The sequence below is a fragment of the Acomys minous genome (assembly GCF_964271855.1).
Source record: "Acomys minous genome assembly, chromosome: 11".
Lineage (NCBI taxonomy): Eukaryota > Metazoa > Chordata > Mammalia > Rodentia > Muridae > Acomys > Acomys minous.
Window position 1 is genome coordinate 47,377,928 of NC_140492.1, and position 20,754 is coordinate 47,398,681.

The 20,754-nt window shown below is 39.9% G+C and overlaps 1 protein-coding gene across 1 annotated transcript in view; it reads right to left on the reverse strand.

The window, feature by feature from the left end:
* The window catches only part of BTLA (B and T lymphocyte associated), a 28,264-nt gene extending 11,665 nt beyond the window's left edge, over positions 1–16,599 (reverse strand). The window contains exons 1-2 of the mRNA XM_084802370.1: positions 16,198–16,599; positions 703–1,026 (exon numbers count right to left, since the gene is read on the reverse strand). Of these exons, the coding sequence (XP_084658496.1) occupies positions 703–1,026; positions 16,198–16,306 (433 nt within the window). The 5' untranslated portion in view covers positions 16,307–16,599. The remainder of the gene's footprint in view (positions 1–702; positions 1,027–16,197) is intronic.
* Between the last annotated feature and the right edge of the window lie 4,155 nt (positions 16,600–20,754).

The following is a 20,754-nucleotide window of genomic DNA, read 5'->3' on the forward strand; positions in this document are numbered from 1 at the left end:
AGTGAGAGACATAGACCTTAAATGGTAAGCAAATCAACAGACTGTAATATCAGTTCATTGAGAGTAATCCTGGAAGCTTCCTGGAGAAACTGAGTAATAAGCTGGGCTTGAAAGGAAAAGTATAGTTGTGATAGGTATAAAAATGGGTGTTCTGAAGTGGATGAGAATTGCATAGGAAGGGTGATGACAGAGATGTGACAAGGCTGGGCCTGGGGAGATGGATCACATGTGTGAGTTTGAGGACCAGCATTGAATCTTCAGTACCCATATACTCCATATAATCTTCAGGATTATAGACAGGATCTGTCCTATAAATGCTAAGGAGGCAGCAGCAGGAGCATCCTGGGCAATCACTGACTACCCAGCCTAGCCATTCAGTTGAGTCCCAAGGTCACCAAGAGACCTTGTCTCAAAAAAAAAAAAAAACAAAAAAACAAAAAAACAAAAGAAAGAAAGAGGAAGAGTAATTGAGGAAGATACCAAATGTCAATCTCTGACCTTCTTGTACACATGTATACAGACACATATATGCACACGTGAATACACATGTACACAGATGAGGCAATGAAAAGTAGGAATAGAGTCTAGCATATAACCACATACTAAAAACCTGTCTCTAAAAAAAAAAACAAAAACAAAGCAAAGCAAAACAAAAAAGTAGTGGTGAAAAAAGCCATAGATGGTCTGGGCTAGAGCACTCACCTATCACATGGATGCTTATTGTGTGGCTAGTTAAAACCTCAAAGTTACTGTCTGCAGAACATCTATATTTTCCAGCATCGCTGAGACGTATTGATTCAAACTGGAGAATGAAAACTGAAACCCGGCGATGCTCTTCCCAACGAGTTCGAAGATGAGGTTCACACTCAAGAGGTGAAAAGGTTGATTCTCTGTACTTGCACCAAGTCACATTAGGTCTTTGAACACAGTATGTCACAGGACATTCGATTTTAAATAATTCTCCTGCTGAGACACTGTATTCCAAATCTCTCTTAACTTTCAGCTGTACTTGACAAGACTCTTCACCTAAAACACAAAAGCAAAACTGGAGTCAGTATACTCTTCCAGAGGAACATAGAAACCTCTGCAATTATCTCCATCAAAGTTGTTCTCATGTGTAATTTCATAATTTTCCTCAGTATTATTTTTCAATATTTACTTCCACTACCCCAGCCTGGTACATGGATGGCACATAATAAGTGTTTTTTTTTAAATAAATTATTTCACTGGGCGGTGGTGGTACATGCCTTTAATCTCAGCACTCTAGAGTCCAAGGCAGGCAGATCTCTGAGTTCAAGGCCAGCCTGACAAACAGGGAAAGTTCCAGGACAGCCAAAGCTACACAATGAAACCCTGTCTCACAACAAACAAATAAAACATCAAATAAATAATTTTATTTTCCCCCAAATATTTTAAATTCTGTTTTACAGATGAAGTAGAAATACTAAAGAGCTTGTCCATGACTATATGCTAATAATTAGGAAAATTGAGACTTTAAAATTATAACAAGGCCTTTATTGTGTAACTTCCTATGATTATTTTGTTTGTATTACTTCTTGGCTAGTAAACATATTTTTAAATGTGTTTACTACTATAGTACATTAAGGGAAAAAGGAATTATAAATAAACACTTCCTTATAACACTGGGCATTAGTAATTTTCTTCCCTTTTATGTCTTCCTTCCTTCCTTTCTTTTGTTTTATTTGGAATTTATTTATTTATTTATTTATCTGATCACAGTATCCCCTCCACCACTCCTCCCAGCCCATAGATCCACCCCTCCTCCCTTTCCTTTCAGAAAAAGAGCAAGCCTCTCAGAGATATCAACCAAATATGCATAATAAGACACAATAAGACACAAATGTTGAGCTGGTGTGGTGCACACCTATAATCCCAGCACTCAGGGAAGCAGGAGCAGATTGATCTCTGTGAGTTCGAGGCCAGCCTGATCTTCAAACCAAGTCCAGGACAGGAAATGCTACACAGAGAAACCCTGTCTAAAAAAAAATGATACAAACCTTCATATCCAGGCTGGATGAGGCAACCCAGTAGAATATAAGGGATCCTGAGAGCAGGCAAAAGAGTCAGACACACCCTTACTCCCAGTGTGAGGAGTCCAACAAAAGTCCCAAGCTAAACGGCCATAACATATATGAGAGGACCTAGTGCAAATCCATGCAGGTTCCTTGGTTTCTGTTTCAGTCTCTATGATCTCACACTAATTCTGCTAAGTTGATTCTGTAGTGCACATTTTCCTAGTGTCCTCAACCCCTCTGGCTCTTATAATCTTTCTTCTCTCTTCCTCTTCTGAGGGGTTCCCTTCCTCCAGCTAATGATTAACTGTAGGTCTTTGTATCTGCTCTTATAGGCTGCTGAAGGAAGCCTCTCTGATGACAGTGGGCTAGGCACTTCTCAGAAAAGCAGAATATTATTAGGAATCATTTTATTGATTTTTTTGTTTTGGCCATGGTTATTTAGCCTCCAGCTCCTGATCATACAGGAAGTGTTGCATGGACTCCCTCTATGGTGTGGTTAATTCCCTCAGGTTAGACCAGTCATTGGTTGGCCACTTCCAAAAGTTCTGAGTTACCATTGCCCCCAATGCATCTTTTGGGCAGGACAGAGTGTAGGTGAAGGTTTTGTGACTGAGTTGTGTCCCAGTCCCACCACTGGAAACTTGCTCACCAATTTAAACAAGGCTATAGCCAACAAAAAAATTATACAGAGAGAAACGCAAAGCATTTCCACTAAAATTGGGAACAGGACAACTGGCTACTATCTCCATATCTATTCAATATAATTATTGAAGTTCTAGCTGGAGCACTGAGACTACCGAAGGAGAACAAGGGGTTACAAATTGGGAAGAAAAAAGTCAGATTATTATTTGCAGATGCTATGATAGTATACATAAGTATACATAATTCCCTTATTTTTCAATGTCATTAATACTGTCTTGTAGCCTTTTCCATGAATCTATATGAGAGACATGCAACCCAGGATAACCACGGCAAGGTAGGATATGCGTTGATGAAAGCCTGCGTTTGTGTAGTTTATGAAACAGAAGGAGAAAGAGCACCCCACCTCTTCAGGAATTTCTGCACACCAGACAGACATATTGGAAATATGCCTCCTTTTGTTTGGGGGAAGTGATTTTTTCTCCTGGAAATGTGTCTTCCAATGACTTATGAACCTTGAGGTAGTAACTGCCAAGAGTTTATAAAAACTGCTGCACAAGCCAGGAGTAGGGGCTCAGAAGTATAGCACTGGTACTTAAGAGACTGGAGCAGATGGATTATTGCTAGTTTAAAGACAGCCTGAATCACATAGCACTTTTCAGGCCAACCTGTGCTATATGACAACATACTGTCTTAAAAAGAAATTCAAAAACAAACAGACAAAAACAACAAAGAGCACAGAAAAACAATTGAAAATTTCTATGTCATTGAATAAGTCATATTATCATTAACTTATGAATTATTATATCATTTACCTTGTAACCTCAACACAAAGAAAATCTGAAGCCACGGCACATGAAAGAACGATTTCCTTTTAGCAGAAAGACAGACAATGCGAGATTCCAAATCAATCTCACTTTACACATAGTTCTACAATTTCATTGTCATTTGATAGCCAACCTATAATTGTGTTATATAAAAACAAAATAACATAAAACTTAAAATTATGTTTAGTTTATACCCCTTTTCTTGAAGCAAAGTGTTCAATTTGGCCCACAGAAGATTCTACAGCAGGCTTCCTTCAAAACAGGACCCAGCTTCACAGGCTCGAGCTTTGACTGCTCAGGAAACATCCTTGTGTAAGTGTTCACTCTCATAACTTTATCACTCCTCTTGAGATCCATGCATTAAAGGAGCGGGGGAAATGGCATGCTCATGTCAACTTTAGAAGCCTTTAGGTACCGGTTACATCATATAACCTGTATGTCTGAGCATCTAGAAAGTACTAGATGAGATTCCCTTAGCTGGTGAAACAAAATAAGCAAAGTACGGGAAGGTTCCTTTTTGTCATGTGCTTTGTGACACTTACATCTTTTAATTTTCACATTAGAGATAACTCCAAGCACAGGGTCTTAAAGCATCTCAAGCTCATTTCCCGCCACCTTTGTGATTCCTTCTCAGTTTCATTTGTTGTCTCTGTTTTGGTTTGCTATTTAGGTTGGAATAAGACAAGGTCTCGTTACATAGCTCTAGCTATCTGGGAATTCACTACAAAGACCAGGCTGGCCTCAAACATACAGGGATCTGGCTGTCTCTGCCACCTGAGTGCTGGGATTAAAGGCATACACCACCATGCCTGGCTCTTTCTTAGTTTTGAGCTCTTCTTTTTCATGTCAATAAACCCTCTCCTGCCTCTTCATTAACTTTCATCCTTGAGTCCTTTTTATGAATATATTTATGTAATTATGGGCTATTATGATGCCTAAATGAAAATTTTAATCAGAGATTCCTTTAAAGATGAAGACTGCTCAGGGCCTTATTTTAACTACTTCCTAACACATAAGAAATCTCTCATTGTAACGTTGTCCAGATCTCATCCACTTTTGCATAGAATAACTGAGATGTCATTGAATTTTCAGAAGTCACGTGGAGACTAAAGACCCTGCAGCGAACTTTTAGAAGCATTGATAATCCACTTATTTTAAACTATATTGGGTCCTCAAACAACTTCACTTTAAGACTTCATAGTTGAGTTGCCTCAAATTTTCTAGAATAAACATGAAAGCAAGTTAAAAGGTAAGTCATAAGGGTGAGGTTTTCAAAAACTTGAAGAGAAAGAGTAAGGCCACTGACAAAAGGAAGTGCCTAGCAATACACTACCTGGTGTGGTCAGATTTACGGCAAAAAGCAAGGGAGCCAAGGGTGGAAAGGCCAAGTGAAACCTTGTCTCCAAAGTCTGTTCCTCTCTCGAGTTAAGAAGCCCCAGACTCCTCACTTCTCTTTTCATTTTCCAGAGTACATCTGGACAGCAGGCTGTGGAGAAATAAATACCTATCGTCCTCAGTGAGCTTACTGTTCAGTTCCTGAAACAATTCTGTAGTGATAAGTATGGTCTCTAAATAAATCTACTATGTACTACTCTTTTCCCCTTCAGATGTACCTGATCTTGAAAGCAAGGCTCGGAGGAGTCTTGTGCACTCATTGTAAGGGGGAATAGGGATTACAGACGGGATCTGCCTTGATGCGATTTGCCTCGATATGGAAAAATAAACACGCACACTGATGGGAGAGCAGCAGCGGACACGGTACAGGGCACAAAGCACTTGCTACAGGATGCTGGGGTGCTCTGCTGGAGCCTGAGCTGCCCTTGGGTGGGGAACAGAGATGGGTGAGGTATGGAAGTCTGAGGAGGTGAAAAGGTAAAGGCTTTCTATTACTTCAAAAGCCTCGCAGCAGATTTCAAGAAGCAGATACACAGAGCAGGACTGTGGCTTTCTGGAAGTGACAGAGGTCACCGGTTATTTCAGAATGAATAGGACAAGCACAGCTGGGGGACATTGAAACTTTTCCCATCCATGGGGGGGGGGGGGGAAATGTGATGTCCACCTTGGGCAGACACATAAAAGACATGGGATCAGTGAAAAATGGCAACATTTATTCAACCTAGCCATTTCCAATGACAGCATGATGCATGTACTTGGAATAAACGTTTAATCTTATTGATCCTCAACTTCTCTGCCCCCCCCCACTGTGACATATTACCTTTCCATTCAGCCAGAGAACTGATCCCTCATGCTAGTAGCACAGTTGAACATGCCATCCATCTTTACTACTCTGTGACCACATACTTGAGAGAAGTGCACGCTCCGCATGCAAAAAAGAGCCCATGGTTAGCTCTGACCATATTGCTGGCCAGGAACGGGGTGACAGAAACACCATTGTGGCTTCTGAGTATGCTTCTCAGCAGGACAAGAGTGACTGACAACCACATCAGCTGGCACACAGTCTTTGCTTGAATGTCCCAATAAATAGAAGGTGAATGCTCTTATAGCATTAGACATCAGGAATAACCACCCTGTGTGCAAACAAGGCAGTTTCTCCCTTCTTATTCTCAAAGCCTGAAACTGACATTAGTTGGATCAAGAATGAGCCACTGAGTCAGACGTCACAGTTCTAATTTTCTGTCTGGCAACCACGTTGACAATTCCTTTCTTCCTGCCTCATAATATGCCAGTCAAAGGTGTGTCACTGAAGATGCACACTGCTACCCTTGACCGGATTGTTTTCTCAAGCAAACATTTTCAGATGGAGGGATATCCAAAGCTGATTTCAGTTCTGATTCATCTACCAACTCCCAGTCACTTTGTCCTTGGTTTTATTGTTCATGCTGCTTTTCTCAAACATTCATGTCTGATGGAGAAATTCATTGCTAAAAATGATGGAAATGTGTAGAAAGACAAAAAAAAAATGCCTACCAGCCCCAGGATTTAATATGCCAGCATATGCCTTTGTGAGCCACTACAAGTGGAGGAGCCTCTTTAAATGTCTCCCAAAAAGCTGCTTGTGCATTCTATTCTATATGAACTGTATACACAGAAGCATAGCCAGGTAGAGTTGAGCAAATATGAAGAGTGGTTGTATTATTTTGAACAACTGCTATCTCCATATGAAAAATGCACTTTCAGAAACCACAAGAGGAAACAAACTATAAAATGACCAGATGTATAAAATAAAGCCACCAAATGAAACTGTTTAAGGAATATGTATCATCACAGAGAATATAAGGACACTGGCCAGAATCAAATTCTGAACATCATGCTCAAAGTGGGCACAAGGACTGAAATTCATGTGCTCGGGGCCAGCTCTATAACTTAGGCAGTTCTATGAGTTAACTAACTTTCATGTAGAGTGACACGTCTGCTGAAGATTACAAATATGTTAATTTGCAAATTACATATATATTATTAAAGCTCAGTGGTAACATATTAATTAGAACCTTACTCCAGAACTATTCTTGTGGGGAATGTTTTACCATGGACATTTTTCAAAACTTCAAATACATAGTAATAAGCAAGAGTAGACAGTATAGCTCCTGTACCTTGTTGTCACACACACTCTAAGGATGTAGACAGTATGGCTCCTGTACCTTGCTGTCATCTATACTCTAAGGATGTAGACAGTATGGCTCCTGTACCTTGTTGTCACACACACGCTAAGGATGTAGAGCTCCCACTGCCTATGAACATTTAGGAATGTGATGGAATTTTACACTTACACTTGTGTTTTAATCCTGGAGGTGATATAATCTCCTGTCTTTCAGATCCTCAAGAAATGTTTCATGAAAGGAGAGGAATCTAACCCCAACTCTGCCTCTTCTTGCCCTCACAGTTAATACCATCTCCATCCTTATGAAATGTCTTATGTTATTCTGTGATGCTCTCAATACCTTTGCCTTGGTGAGAGCTATTATTATAAAGCAACCCCCAACTGAAAGTCACCAACCCTCCATTGAAGAATTCTTACAAATGTATAGAAACTTCAAGAATGCTTTCAGTCACTGAGTGAAATTAATGAAAGAAAATTAAAAATGAATGAACTTGAGTTACAGTGGTGTGTGTGTGTGTGTGTGTGTGTGTGTGTGTGTGTGTGTAAATCAGAACTGTAGTTGGAAAAGAATCCTCATTGGAAGAAAACTTGTGTCTTGGTGTCAAGACACCAAGGATACAATAAAAACTGAGACTGCTGTGAAATGGAGCTGGAGAGAATTAACTCCATGGGAAGTACACACATGGTATGAGTTCATACAGCACCACTGAAAACACAGCAGAGACAAAGAAATAAGAAAATTGCAAGATTTTCTTAATCATTCATTATTTTTCCACTTAAAGCATATACATCTTCAGAATCATGTAGGAAACATTTAAATTTGCTTTCATACAGTTTTTAAAATTCAGTTTCTTCTAAGTCTAGAATTTCTTAGAGCTACTATGACATTTTGAAACATATTTTAAAGACTATCTCTTAAATGTAGTTATATATGACTTTCAGAGACTTTAAACCAGAAATCTCTTATTTTCAGTAATAATTTTACTGTTTTTGGCTTAAATATCATTTGTCTTTAAATACTGAAAGGTCCCTGATATTTTCTCTCCTAGAGATACTTAAAGTGGAGCAAGAAGAGACCTTGAGAGGTCATCCAGAGAGCAGATGTGCCATTTAAGCCACTCTTGGCAGATACTTCCAGAACCACATCTACTTACTCATAGCCAGTTACCCACAAGTTCACCAAATCTCCCATATCACTGTGCCATGCACACCTCCTAGATCCAGCACAAGAGCAGGCAAATGGGGAGATTAATAATGCTCAAGTTCTTACTGTGGGCACCATATATAGAAGTGATCTTTGGCTTATGGTAGGATTCAAAACATATCTTAAGTGAAAACGTATTTAGCAAACCCCGTCTATCAAGCACTATATATATTAATTAACCTAGCCTGCCTTAAACTTATTCAAAATAGATTAGCCTACAGTTAGCCCAAATAAACTAAGATGAAGTCTATTTCATAAGTGTTTGTGCTTCATGTAATTTTAGAGTATAGAGTTATAATTTTTAAGAGTATGCTGGCAATATACCGATACACTGAACAGTATTGGTTGGTTACCTTAGAGATTGCTTGGTTGGGTAGGGTTACAGCATTGCAAAAGGCTATCATAATAGCATATATTGTTAGCCTTGGAAAATATCAAGATTTGGAAGTGTGTCTTCTACTTAACTCATATCACATTTGCACCATTGTCAAGTTCGACAGTTTATAAATTGACTCATCCTAACTAAGGAACCATACATACATATGTTGCTTCAATCCTACGCCACATTGATTTATGAGGTGGTCACTAGTACTATCTTTGTATTTAAGTTGAGCAAACTGAACTTGAGAACAAGAAGGCCACCTGTCATAGGTTACCAGCTATTGGGAGAAAGACTTGGGACTAGAATTTAAACCCAGATCCACTGCTTGCTCCAAGGCACAGGCTGCTACCCAAAAGACTTATTATGAATAAGAATTTGTAGAAAAAGTTCTTATTTCTACACTGATTATTCTTAGCAACAATAAATGCCAGGTGTTGCTATTTTTATAATAATATGGATTTATAAAGCTGACACGTATGTTAAGTAGTTGCTAAGCCAATGAGTCTCAGGGGCAAAATAGAAATCCAAAGGTTCCACCCAAGTCCCTCCCTTCTGAAAAATGAGTCCTAGTAACTTTCATGAGATTAACAGTTGTGTGTGATGACTACGATCTGTGACAGTGAAACAAATATATATAGAGAGAAAAGAAACATGTTGTATAAAGTTGTAGTTCTTTAATATAAATAAAAATCATGGAATTACACTATCCCACAAGGCTTGATTGACATACCCCAAACTACAAACTGAAAAACTTTGTCCTTGGCTCTTTCCAAGTTGGCTCTTGGTACTTCAATATGTGTCTACCAAGGGGCAAATATCTCCTTATCCTTCTACCGTATTGCTCACTGCCTTTCCCCTCCAGGTCAGAGGCTTCACATGAATTCCACCTCATGGAATTCTTGTCCATTCTATATATCAAGAGGTGTCGTCAGTTAGTTGAACAGATAATACCTAAATATCTAAATAACAGAAATTTTTGGATAGTTTAATGACTCCAAGAAATAATGATTCATTTGATAAGATACAGAATAGTTCTAGTCAGGGAACACTGACTACCTGGTACAAGTTGGCCCTGTCTTCCATAAATGCTAGGTCCTCTACCTTGGTCACAAAGCTTTCAGGAAGAGAGGCCAACCTTAACAGCTGTTGACAGTAGAATTGGTGAGCTCCACATTCTATCAGAAACTGGCATAAGTTTTGACAAATGTTGTCCGGGGAAAGGTGTTTCCTTGTGATACCCAGTAAAAGTGTATTAAGTCAGAAAGGTACAGGGAAGTCCACTTTCACTTCCCTCCAACATATTTTCTCACATCCCTAATACAGTCTGCTACAGAGATGCCACACTGAGGGTCATTGGATCTCAAGCCCCAGATATGGTTGACCATATCTCTGTGGGGAAAAAAAAATAACTGTCAATTGTTCCCCAGTGTTCACTTCACTTTTCTAGTATTACGTAAGAAAATGAAATGATCTGTGACTATCCAGCTCAACTCTGAACACCTTGGTTTCTCCTACTGATGACTTCTGAACCATGAACAACTTGTGATGGGTGTTGATGTCAGGCTGTTTCTTAGTAAGATGGACATGGCAATTAGGGAAGAGGCAAAAAGTACCAGAGAGACCTACCAGCTCAACTTGACTTTGTCCTGTGACTAGCCTACATGGTCCATCAGACCTTGGCATGATCTTTGTATAACAAGAATATGAAATGATACAGTCAGACTCCGAGGATAGGAAGAATGACAACTCTACATGTACAAGAACACAAGCACATAGGGCAGTCCTTCCGTGGGATAAACACAGAAGCCATAAACAGAGAGCATACAATACAGGAACACGTTATTAGGCTAATTTCAGCACAAGAGAACTCAGAACTTGAGAAAAGTGGATTATAATTTACAAATGCTTCATCTTATTGACACCGTGTTAGTGAAACTGAATAAGTCTGAAAAGATAACGCATGTCAGCACTCCCTGTGACTGAAGACAATAACAGATGACATGGAGAACTGCTAGGTCTGTCAGCCTCAAAAGAAGTATTCTTCCTAACACAAGTCTAAGGGAACAATCAAACTAATTAGACTTTCAACTAAAAGAAAACAGTAACAATTACTCTTAGCTAAACTTGCAGAGCACTGACTGTGTTCTGCAGTGTTCTGGGCATTTGTGTAGAATCAAGGCACTGAATCTCCACAGCGCCACAATGAAACACCACGACTGTGTTCTTCAGGTGAGGAACTGACAACTGGAATTGCCGTAGTCACATAGCCGGTCAGTAACAGCCACCGGGCTACTGGTCAGGCTGTTTTCAGATACCCATTCTTAACTGCTGCACAGCAGAGCTTGTCCCAGGAATCAAGCAAGCAAAAGGTCAATTGCACCATACAAACCTGACTACAAATAATTTTCAGCTTTTTTTTCTTTCAACAATTTTTGGACTCCCAACTAGCAGCAAAAGTGACATGTAATGGGAAAGTCCCGTTGGAGGTATGGTAGTAGTTGCAACTTCCGTACTACAATAAAGGACAGTGTTATAGTGGGGTAAAGGAAGTGACAGAAATGTTAAGAGCCCTGCAGTGCTAATGAGTCAATTCAAGGATAAAATCAGCACACATGGCTTAATCTGATCGTGTTCAGTGCAGGAAATCCTGAGCAGAAGAATGAACTCCTAGAATTTGCATAAATAGCACTTTCATGAGACACAAAAGGTGTTTGTAATTTGGTGGAAGGTGCAGGTCTATTTCCAGTTTCCTCGTGAACATTCCAACAGAGACAAGTCAAAAAGGGCTGGGCAAATGACTCAGAGGTAAGACCACTTGCTGTTCTCCCAAGGGTCCCAGCATCAGTCCCTAGAGCCCCTGTCAGGCAACTCATAACCATGGTAATTGCAGGTCCAGGGGGACCCGGATGCCTTCTTCTGGATTCCATACATACTCATAACATGGCTGACTCAAATACATACACACAAATAAAATTCTAAAATAAAAATATTTTAAAGTGTGGTGATGACACACTCTACTCTCAAGGGATAATAGACTGACTCAAAGCATCTGTTTGCTCTGACCCAATTTATTTATTTATTTTTATTTTTCAAACTTTATTTTATTTTTATTTCTTCAGACTACAACTCAGTTGTTATCCCATCACTTATATCCTCCCATTCCTCCCTCCTGCTTTTGCCCTATTCCCCTCCCCTAGGTCTATGACGGAGGGGGACATCCTCCCCCACTATATGTCTGATCCAATTTAAAAGTTGCGCCACACAGAAATATTACAATTCTCACTTTTAGGAGAAAGAAGACACAGGCAAGGCCAAGTTGGTGACACAACTCTATCCATTGTGTTCACAAAAGACCTAAACTGTAAATATTGTTCCTTTACTGTACCATATTATGACTATTTTTATCACAATAATCAATGACCAGAGATTTACTACTACCTTTATCACAGACCTTCTCTCTCTCTCTCTCTCTCTCTCTCTCTCTCTCTCTCTCTCTCTCTCTCTCTCTCTCTCTCTCACGCACGCACGCACGCACACACACACACACACATGCGCGCACATGTGCGCTCGCATACATGCGAGCATGCATGTTGAAGTCTCAGCTGATCCTCCACTGAATGAGTGGTCCAGGCCCACAGGAATGGAGCGGTCTCCACCTGCAGTTAGATGCTCTAGCATCACTAGGAGCAGGTGTTTATACTCCATTTCCGTCAGGAGAGAAATGACGTTTTTGAAACTGGGAGAGTTTTCACCTATTCTTTTCTTCTTTGAGAAACACAAGAGCTTGCTTCCTGAGCATTTCATATTACTATAACTGGAGGACATTTCTTATTAAATATTTTTTATTTTTACATATACATTTATACTATTACACATATATACAATAAACTACCTTCAGCAAGAAGAACCATGATAAAATCGGGAATTACATAAAGGTTACATTCTTAGCGTTTTGGCTATTTGTATTTGGCAGCCTTGAAAAAAACATCTTTCCTATATTGGTGCATCTAAAATTCTGGATGTAAATGAAAATCTATCATATCTCATCATTATCAACTTAAAACATCTATCTAGACCTAAAAACATCCTAACCCCTAAACAACTAAGCTTCATTGTAAAATTAAACTATTTGGTCTTCAACCCCATCAGAGACTTAAGAAGGGATAAAACTGATTATCTGAGTATGCTGGGAGTAAAGGTTAGTAGCTTTCCAAATGAGAAGATGACAGAGACAGTTTGCTACCTGAGCATTCACCCAAAAGCCTTTATAACATTGAAGCATCATCTTCAGCCTTCTGGCTCAAAATATCTGACAGACATATATGTGAGGCAGGAACTATTGAGGACTTGCTTACCCTATCTTGGCAGAATTTGGCCATCGACTCTGCCTGCATCCAAGCTTACCCTTTTTCAGGCAGAATTCTGCCTGTGGTAAGAACAAGAACATTTTGCCCAGTGGCTTATTTGCCACATTTGAAGCCAACTCCCTAAGGAGGTTCTTGGTGCTCATCATCTTTTTTGGGGAGTTAAGCTGTCTCATTTTCAATGATTCTTTAAAATAATAAAAATATTTAAAAATGCCATATTCTGTAGACCTCTGAGGTTTTGAAGATCTTATCTATTTTACCTTATCTTTCTATAGAATCATATCTACCCGTTGTACCTAATATGTATATTCTTATGATAAAAATAGACTAGTAATTTATATGACCATGATTTGATCAACTAACATTTAACTCATATAACTTATCCTAAACGGCCTGCAATAGCACTTGCAAAGTATTAAAAGCAAACCTTGTATTATAATTGAGTTATATGGGTACAATATCTCATATTAGAGTAGAAATATATATAAAGTGTGGGAAGAATAATCTTACATTTGAATTCTATACCACTGTATCTAAATTAAACTTATTTTGCATCTATATACAAAAATTCTATACCAGTAAATTAAAAATAACCTTGTGACTGACAATTAAGGCACTAAGTTGAGGAGTAACTCACTAATCTATTTTTTGTTTTATTTAAAATCATATACTGCTATAAAGAATCCAGTAGTTAGCCAAGCATGGTGGCTCACACATGTAATCCTAGTACTCAGGTAGACAGAGGCTCTGTGAGTTCGAGGTCACCTTGGTCTACAAAGCAAGCCCAGGACAGCCAAGGCTACACAGAGAAAGCCTGTCTCAAAAAACAAAACAAAACAAAAGGGTAGTTTTTGAAAGCCACAGGAATTATTCTTTACTTTCTTCTTTTGAAGGACGGGAACAACAGGGTGCTGAGGACAGAGCCTCAGCCTTCACATGTGGTTAGGCAAGTGCTCTACCACTAAGCCACACGTCCAGCCCTCATCAAATGGTACTTTCTCAACCTATATTGTTTTAAAATGTTTCATTACATTTATTGTGTGGGTGTGCATTGCACTGGTGTGTGTGAGTGTGTGTGTGTGTGTGTGTGTGTGTGTGTGTGTGTGTGTGTACACAACACATGTACACAGATCAGAAGATAACTTTCAGGATGCAGGGGTTGGTTCTCTTCTTCTACCATGTGGGTCCCTGGGATTGAACTCAAGTTATCACCTTCGGCCATGGTCGCCTCTACCCACTGAACTATCCCACTAGCAGCCAATGTATGTTAGTAATTCAGTATGAGCAACACTGTAACCTACTGGTCTATTCACTCAGGCTGAGCAACACTGTAACCCACCACAACAACTGCTGGAGAAAACATCTGGCCTATGCCTTTCTAAACCTTTCCATTTCATTTTTTTACATATATTGACTCATGACATTTGGGGTTAAAATATCCACACAAGGTATTTTACTAATTATTTTAGTCTGGATTCAAAAATTTGAGAGAGATTGATCACAAAGCATGAAGTCAGAGCTGAACAGAAGTAAAAAGGTTTTAGTCAGAGCACAGTGACTACAGGTAATTATTTTAATATTAATAACAGGGTAGATTCAAGATAAGTATGTGAGGTCATAGGCAAGTTCAATTGATTTAAACATTCTACAGTGTATACCTGTATTATAATCCTACTTCATACTTCATATGTGCGTGTATAATATCTGACAATTTTAAAAACATGAAACAAAAAGTTTAAAACCAGAACTACTGGAAGTGTTAATGTTAAACCTTAGTTCTCATTTAATTGGATATTTTGGAGGTACTGAGGGAAAAAACTATCAGCAAAAATGATCATTAGCATTTATGAAGCTTTAATGTCATGTACTTGCCTATCTAGTCACTATAGACATAACAAAGGGCACATCAGTTAGGTGTAATTAGATGCTTTTAAGTGATCTAAGGAAAATAAACTTAACTGAGCCCATAATGTAAGTGGTAGAGACAGTACATAATCCAATTCTGATAACCAAGCTTATGTGCATAAATACACACTGGGGAGAAGAACGGCATGGAATACAAACAATTGTGATGCAAAATTAAAAATAGTTCCTTTGTTTCACAGAAGCCAGTCTATAATGGGTCACTTAGAATTAAATAGATTCAGTTTAATATTTGACTCCAGTTGTAGCTATGTGATGGACTAAAGATAAATAAGGTGACTCTTAGATGACTGAAGCGATGTCTTACTCTGCTACTGGCTGTGTGGTTTCTGACATCAGAGTTCAATTCAAAACTTTCTAGTTCTAGAATTCAAGGTGACATCCCACAGGGCCTCGGTGGTGTCATATTTTCTAATTTAAAGCAAATGTGCCCAATTGGTACATGTGTTCTGGTAGGTGATAATTTCTTAAACTATGCTTGAGCCCAGAGTTTACTGACGAATAGAAACTTCCACTAACCCTTCCCGGAGCCTTTCTCCTCTACACTGTGTGGTTCTTCTGTGCAGGTGCAAAGTAACAAGAGCTATGACGGTAAAGATGGAACTGCAAGCTCGGCGAACATAAAGGCTTTTCAGGGATGAGGCTGGGGCACCAGTGCAGAATTGATTTCTACGTTCACCTGGAAATCACTCAATAATCATCTCGTGCAACAAAACTGAAGCACCACGTGTGCTCTGCTCTCCTACCTCACAGCGTGAGGCTGCTTCAGCATTCTCACAGCACACCCCGCAGAAACGAGGAGGGACTCTACTCAGATTGAACACCATTTGAGAATAAACATGGCCACGGCTGTAAACTCAAGCATCTTACACCTCTCGCACCCACGTAGGCACTACAGCATCTTGCTGACGTCTGTTTGAAGAGAACATGAGCTTTCTTTCCCATTAGCATGGCAGCCAGAGAGATTTTTGTGATAGTGACGAATTCGTACTTGGGTATTTATAACATCTGCTCAGATCTCTTTTACTTACCATCAGGACATGTATTTAAGGAAACTTAGCCCAAGCCATGGATTCGGTGTCTGCTCTGTCAGCAGGCGAATGCCATGAATTTTAAAGCATTTTTAAGAAGCAAAGGTAACCATGACTCTGAGCTCCGCCCTGGACATAAACATCTCTCGACCCCCAAGCAAGCTCAAAAAGGAAAACTATCATGAACCATGGGAAAGAAAACCAGAAATCCTCATAGTAGGTGCCTTACCCATTCTGTTAGTAGGTTCCTTACAAAGGATGCTCCAGAAGCCGAGGTGGAGGATTAAGAGTTCCCTAAATAACCCTGGAGTCCCAAGCATGGCAAGCAGGGTCTTCATCTCCAGCACGTATCAGGCAGGGGGAGCTCCACACGCAGAAGCCTTCCTCTTCTTCCTAGGGGTCTTCAGGGCTGCATCATAGTCCTCACCCCAGCTGCATCTTAGAGGGGGAAAAACTCAGGAGCACTGGTGAGACGTCAGGATGAAAAGCCTGAATGATTTTGTGAAAGCAAGAGACTCTGCTGTGGTTTTGCTGCTGATCCAACCTGCTGATCTCTTTCAGGCCCTCTGATGCGCAACGCAGCTGGGTCCTTGCTTCTCCTTCCGGTCTGCTAGCGTTCTTGCATAACTTTGAGGTTTTTCTCAAAGTGAACAATTAAGCTTTAAAGAAATCTAAATGGTTACAGCCTTTAGGTTTAGATTCTGATCATATCAGGGCCAGGAAATTCATGGTAAAAAGTACCTATGGGAAGCACACGTTTCCCCTTTTCATAGCTTGCAATTGTGAGACTTCATTGGTGTAGTGTGTCTTAGAGCCCCTCTCCCCCGCTCCCTTCTCATGTCACTGCAAGATGAGAATGTTTCTTGTCATGAAAGCAATGAAGACTTATCTGACGTTATGGGGAAAATGAGCGACAGGATACATTTCATCAACAGAAAAGGGACAGGCCTCCTCCTTCAGTCTGTGGGTGCCTATCAATGGAACACGATCTCCATTAGTACTAGCTACATGCTCTCTCTAAATATTAAAGTTCTAAGCAAAAGGAGGTCTTGAATATCAATTAAAGGAAACTTCCGTCTTCAGTATTCTTTATGTGGTTGCCATCTAGATGAACCACTGAAGTAAGAAATGGAAAAAGCTCAAAACTGGATAGCTCAGGGTAGCTGGGGTGGGGGCTCTCAGCCCACATTTAATCACTGACCTATAACAACAGGAACTCATTCCAAGTGAAGACGCGGCACCCGTGCATTCATAGTCATTACATGAAACAGAGAAATCTTTCCCTCGGAGGCCATTGATATCCTTCCAGGGCCAAATTCTAGTTAGTGTAGTTATTGGGTATCATTGACTCAAACTGATAAGCCGCAGTGGCTGGAATGCAAACATGAATGAACACTGCTCCTAAATTTAAGGCATTCAGCCAGCTAGTACCTACCCCCACCACCCCACCCCCACCCCCACCCCCACCTCCACCCGCACTCCCACCACCCCACCACCCCAACCAGGCACACCAGGTATTACAGTCAGTCTGCAGAGCTCTTAGAATCTGCACGACTTGCTGATCAAGGAGACACCAAGTTTGTGGTACATTTTAAACAGCCCATTCCGCTATGCTGCTCAGAATGAGGTGCAAAAAATCCCTGTGGCACTTGAATAAAAAAGAATCAATGTTGCCCTAAAATGGCCTGAGAGGTTTAGAAGAAAAGCCTTGATTCACCTATGCTGAAGTTCAAATATCATCCAAACTAGGAGTATACTTGTCAACCACAGACCTTCCTAATTCTCTACCCAGTGACTGTTTTCCTCTCTTCTCCTCATCCTTTTCTTTCAGCTTTTGGTGTGTGCAGCGAATGTAGACTGCGGGCATGCGGGATGCATTCTGCTGAGTGTGTGCAGGGCTCAGAGTTCTTTCCCAATCATTCTGAACATTATTTTTTAAGCCAGCATCTCTCACTGAACCTGGAGCTCATCAGTTTGGCTAAAGTAACTGGCAATGAGCTCCAGGAGTCGCCTCTCTCTCATGCACCCCCAGCACTGGGATTACAAATAGGTACTCCCATACTGGGCCTTTGACGTAGCTGCTGAGGATCGGAACCCAGGTCCACATGCTTGCCCAGCAGGTTCCTTAGTGACTGAGCCACCTTCCCAGCTTCATGATTTTTTTTTTCATTAAAAGGAATCTGTACTAAATAGATAAAATTTGGAAAAATCTTTAAGAGCATCTAATGGATTTTAAGTGATGGCCATTCTGGTACTTTTTATCAGTGTGTCTGGCTATTTATCCCTGCACAGCTGGGAGGGCTGGGAGCATCACTGGTCAAGACTTTGTCTCGGAACTTTCTTTATTCTAGTGAAGAACTGAAAGAGGCCAGATTCAGAACTGCGTTGCTCAGGGACAAGCCTGTCTTGTTTTGTGTTTATAGCATATCCAGTAGTTAAGCTTTCTTATCTCAAACTATCCCATCACACTCAAGCACTGTTTGATTGGAAACTTGTAATTTCCATGCCAATGCACAAATTTAACAAGTTTACTGCATTCTTAGAAGTGCTTTCTTTGTATACTAGGAACAGTTTTTCAAACACAAATCCATTGCCAGTTTTATATCGAATGACAAAATGTAAAGTAGAATTTGGCTAAATGCAAATTATCTTTACAAAAACCCAAGCTACTTGCACAGCAAATTATTCCACTCAGCTGCTGACTCAGTTACTTTCATAAATCATAAAGAACTTTTTTTCCCTGAGATGTTTTCTCCAGGTGACCAGAAGAACAGCACTCACAAACTTAGATGCAATAGTGTTAGACAACATTAAATGCTTCTTAATCTTAATTTTTAACCAAATAATATTCCATAGCTTCTGTAGAAGTACCATTCCACATCTAACGTCATTGTCACTCTAGTGTGTGTGCTTTCCTCACCAATGCTATTGCTAGCACTGGCATCTATACATGACTGTCCTTTACAAACAGCCTGAGTACATGTTAGAAAATGACTAAGGTTCCTAGACCCTGCCCTTAGCCTCTTGAATTCAGATCCCACAGAGATGTAACTAGAGACTCCTCTATTTTGGAAAACATACAAACCTTGTCCTGACAGATTGGATTAAAAGGATGATCAGAAACCAACTGGTTGGTAAAACCAGTGAACTTTTTTATACGTGGCATCAAATATTTGATACTTACTAAGCGTCATGTTTCTTTTCATTCTTAGAGCCCAAGGTAGACCCAGAGATGCCCTGTATATATTGCCCTCTACAGATGTGTTTATTCTTAGCTTTGAGGGTGGCAGTTAACATGAGCCTCAGATGTTAACTCCCTCAGCTTGTTCTCCATTGAGAACCACCGTATCCTAGGCCGTGCTACTCCTGATGCCCTGCATGCAACGATGGACTGAGAATAGTGTGCAAAGCATTGGCTATTTTCACTCAACATGGAGTGCTCCTGAGAAGTTCCTGATCTAGAACTCGTCGTTGAATGGGCCAAGGGTGTCAGGCCTACATCACAGTTGACTTTCTCCCTGTCCCCAGTCTTGATTCATCTCTGTCTTTACATAGGTGTGGGTCCCTAATCATCTCAATATCTGTTCCTAGTGAAGCCAATCTGCTCATATCTCTATTACTATTCCTGTTGAGTAATGACCTGTTGGGGATGACTACAGGTAGTGCTTAGCAATTGGATCAATAATTATCCTCAAATCGTTTTGTTTTGTTTTGTTTTTTTGGAAAAGATAGATACCAAGTAGTACTTCATTAATAAGCCAAAGGATAATGATGGCAGAACACACACACACACACACACACACACACACACACACACACACACACACACACACACCACACACCCTGCATCCCAAGAACCAACAGCTCTTGTGTACATTGTGCTCCTTTCCGTTATTTGCTATGAGATCCTAACACAAATTACATTCCACCCCCCACCCCATTTCTCTCTCTTCCTAACCTTACATATCCAACAAATTTATTATTTTTTAAGGAATGAATGAAAAGGGGGCACAGAGTATGGAGCAGAAAATAAATACAAACACAAACTGTTTTGCTAATTGTTTTCTCAGCAAACCAGTACAAAAGGTGCCCTATACAAAACACAATAAAAATTTTAAATGAGGGATTTCCTTAGCAAGGCTGAAGATTTCAGTGTCCGAATTTGGAATTTAGAATGCTGAAGTTCTATAACCTCTACATTCTACATTTTATCACTTCATCTGAAAACAGAAATATTAACACCCACATGGAAGGTTGAGATGAGGACTAGAAACATAAAAAGTTGCATATTTTAATTTAATATATATGAAAACACCACAATGGTTGAGACAATGGGCTGGAGAGTTGGCTAGGCAACTCGTTGCTCTTGCAGAGGACCAGGGATTAATGCCCAGCACCCACGTGTCAGCTCACAACTGTCTGTAACTCCAGTTCCAGGGGCTCTGATGCCCTCTTCTGGACTCCCCAGGCACCAGGCAACCACAGTGCACATACGTTCAGACAGACAAAATACTCATACATAAAGTAATAAATCTAATTTTTTAAAACATTCTAATACATGCATTTTCTTTTCTTTCATCCCCCTCAGAACGTTTGAAGTTTCTTGTATCTTTCTTAATTCTATCTCAGAAGCATACGCATAGAGCTGGCTTCTCTTATATCTATGTATGTGTTTAAAGTGTATTTGTTATATGCTTATCTTTTCTTAATCAAGTCTTGCCTAACTGATACAAAAATACTTTTTTCATTGAAAATAGATTCTTCTCATACAATATGCCTCAACAAC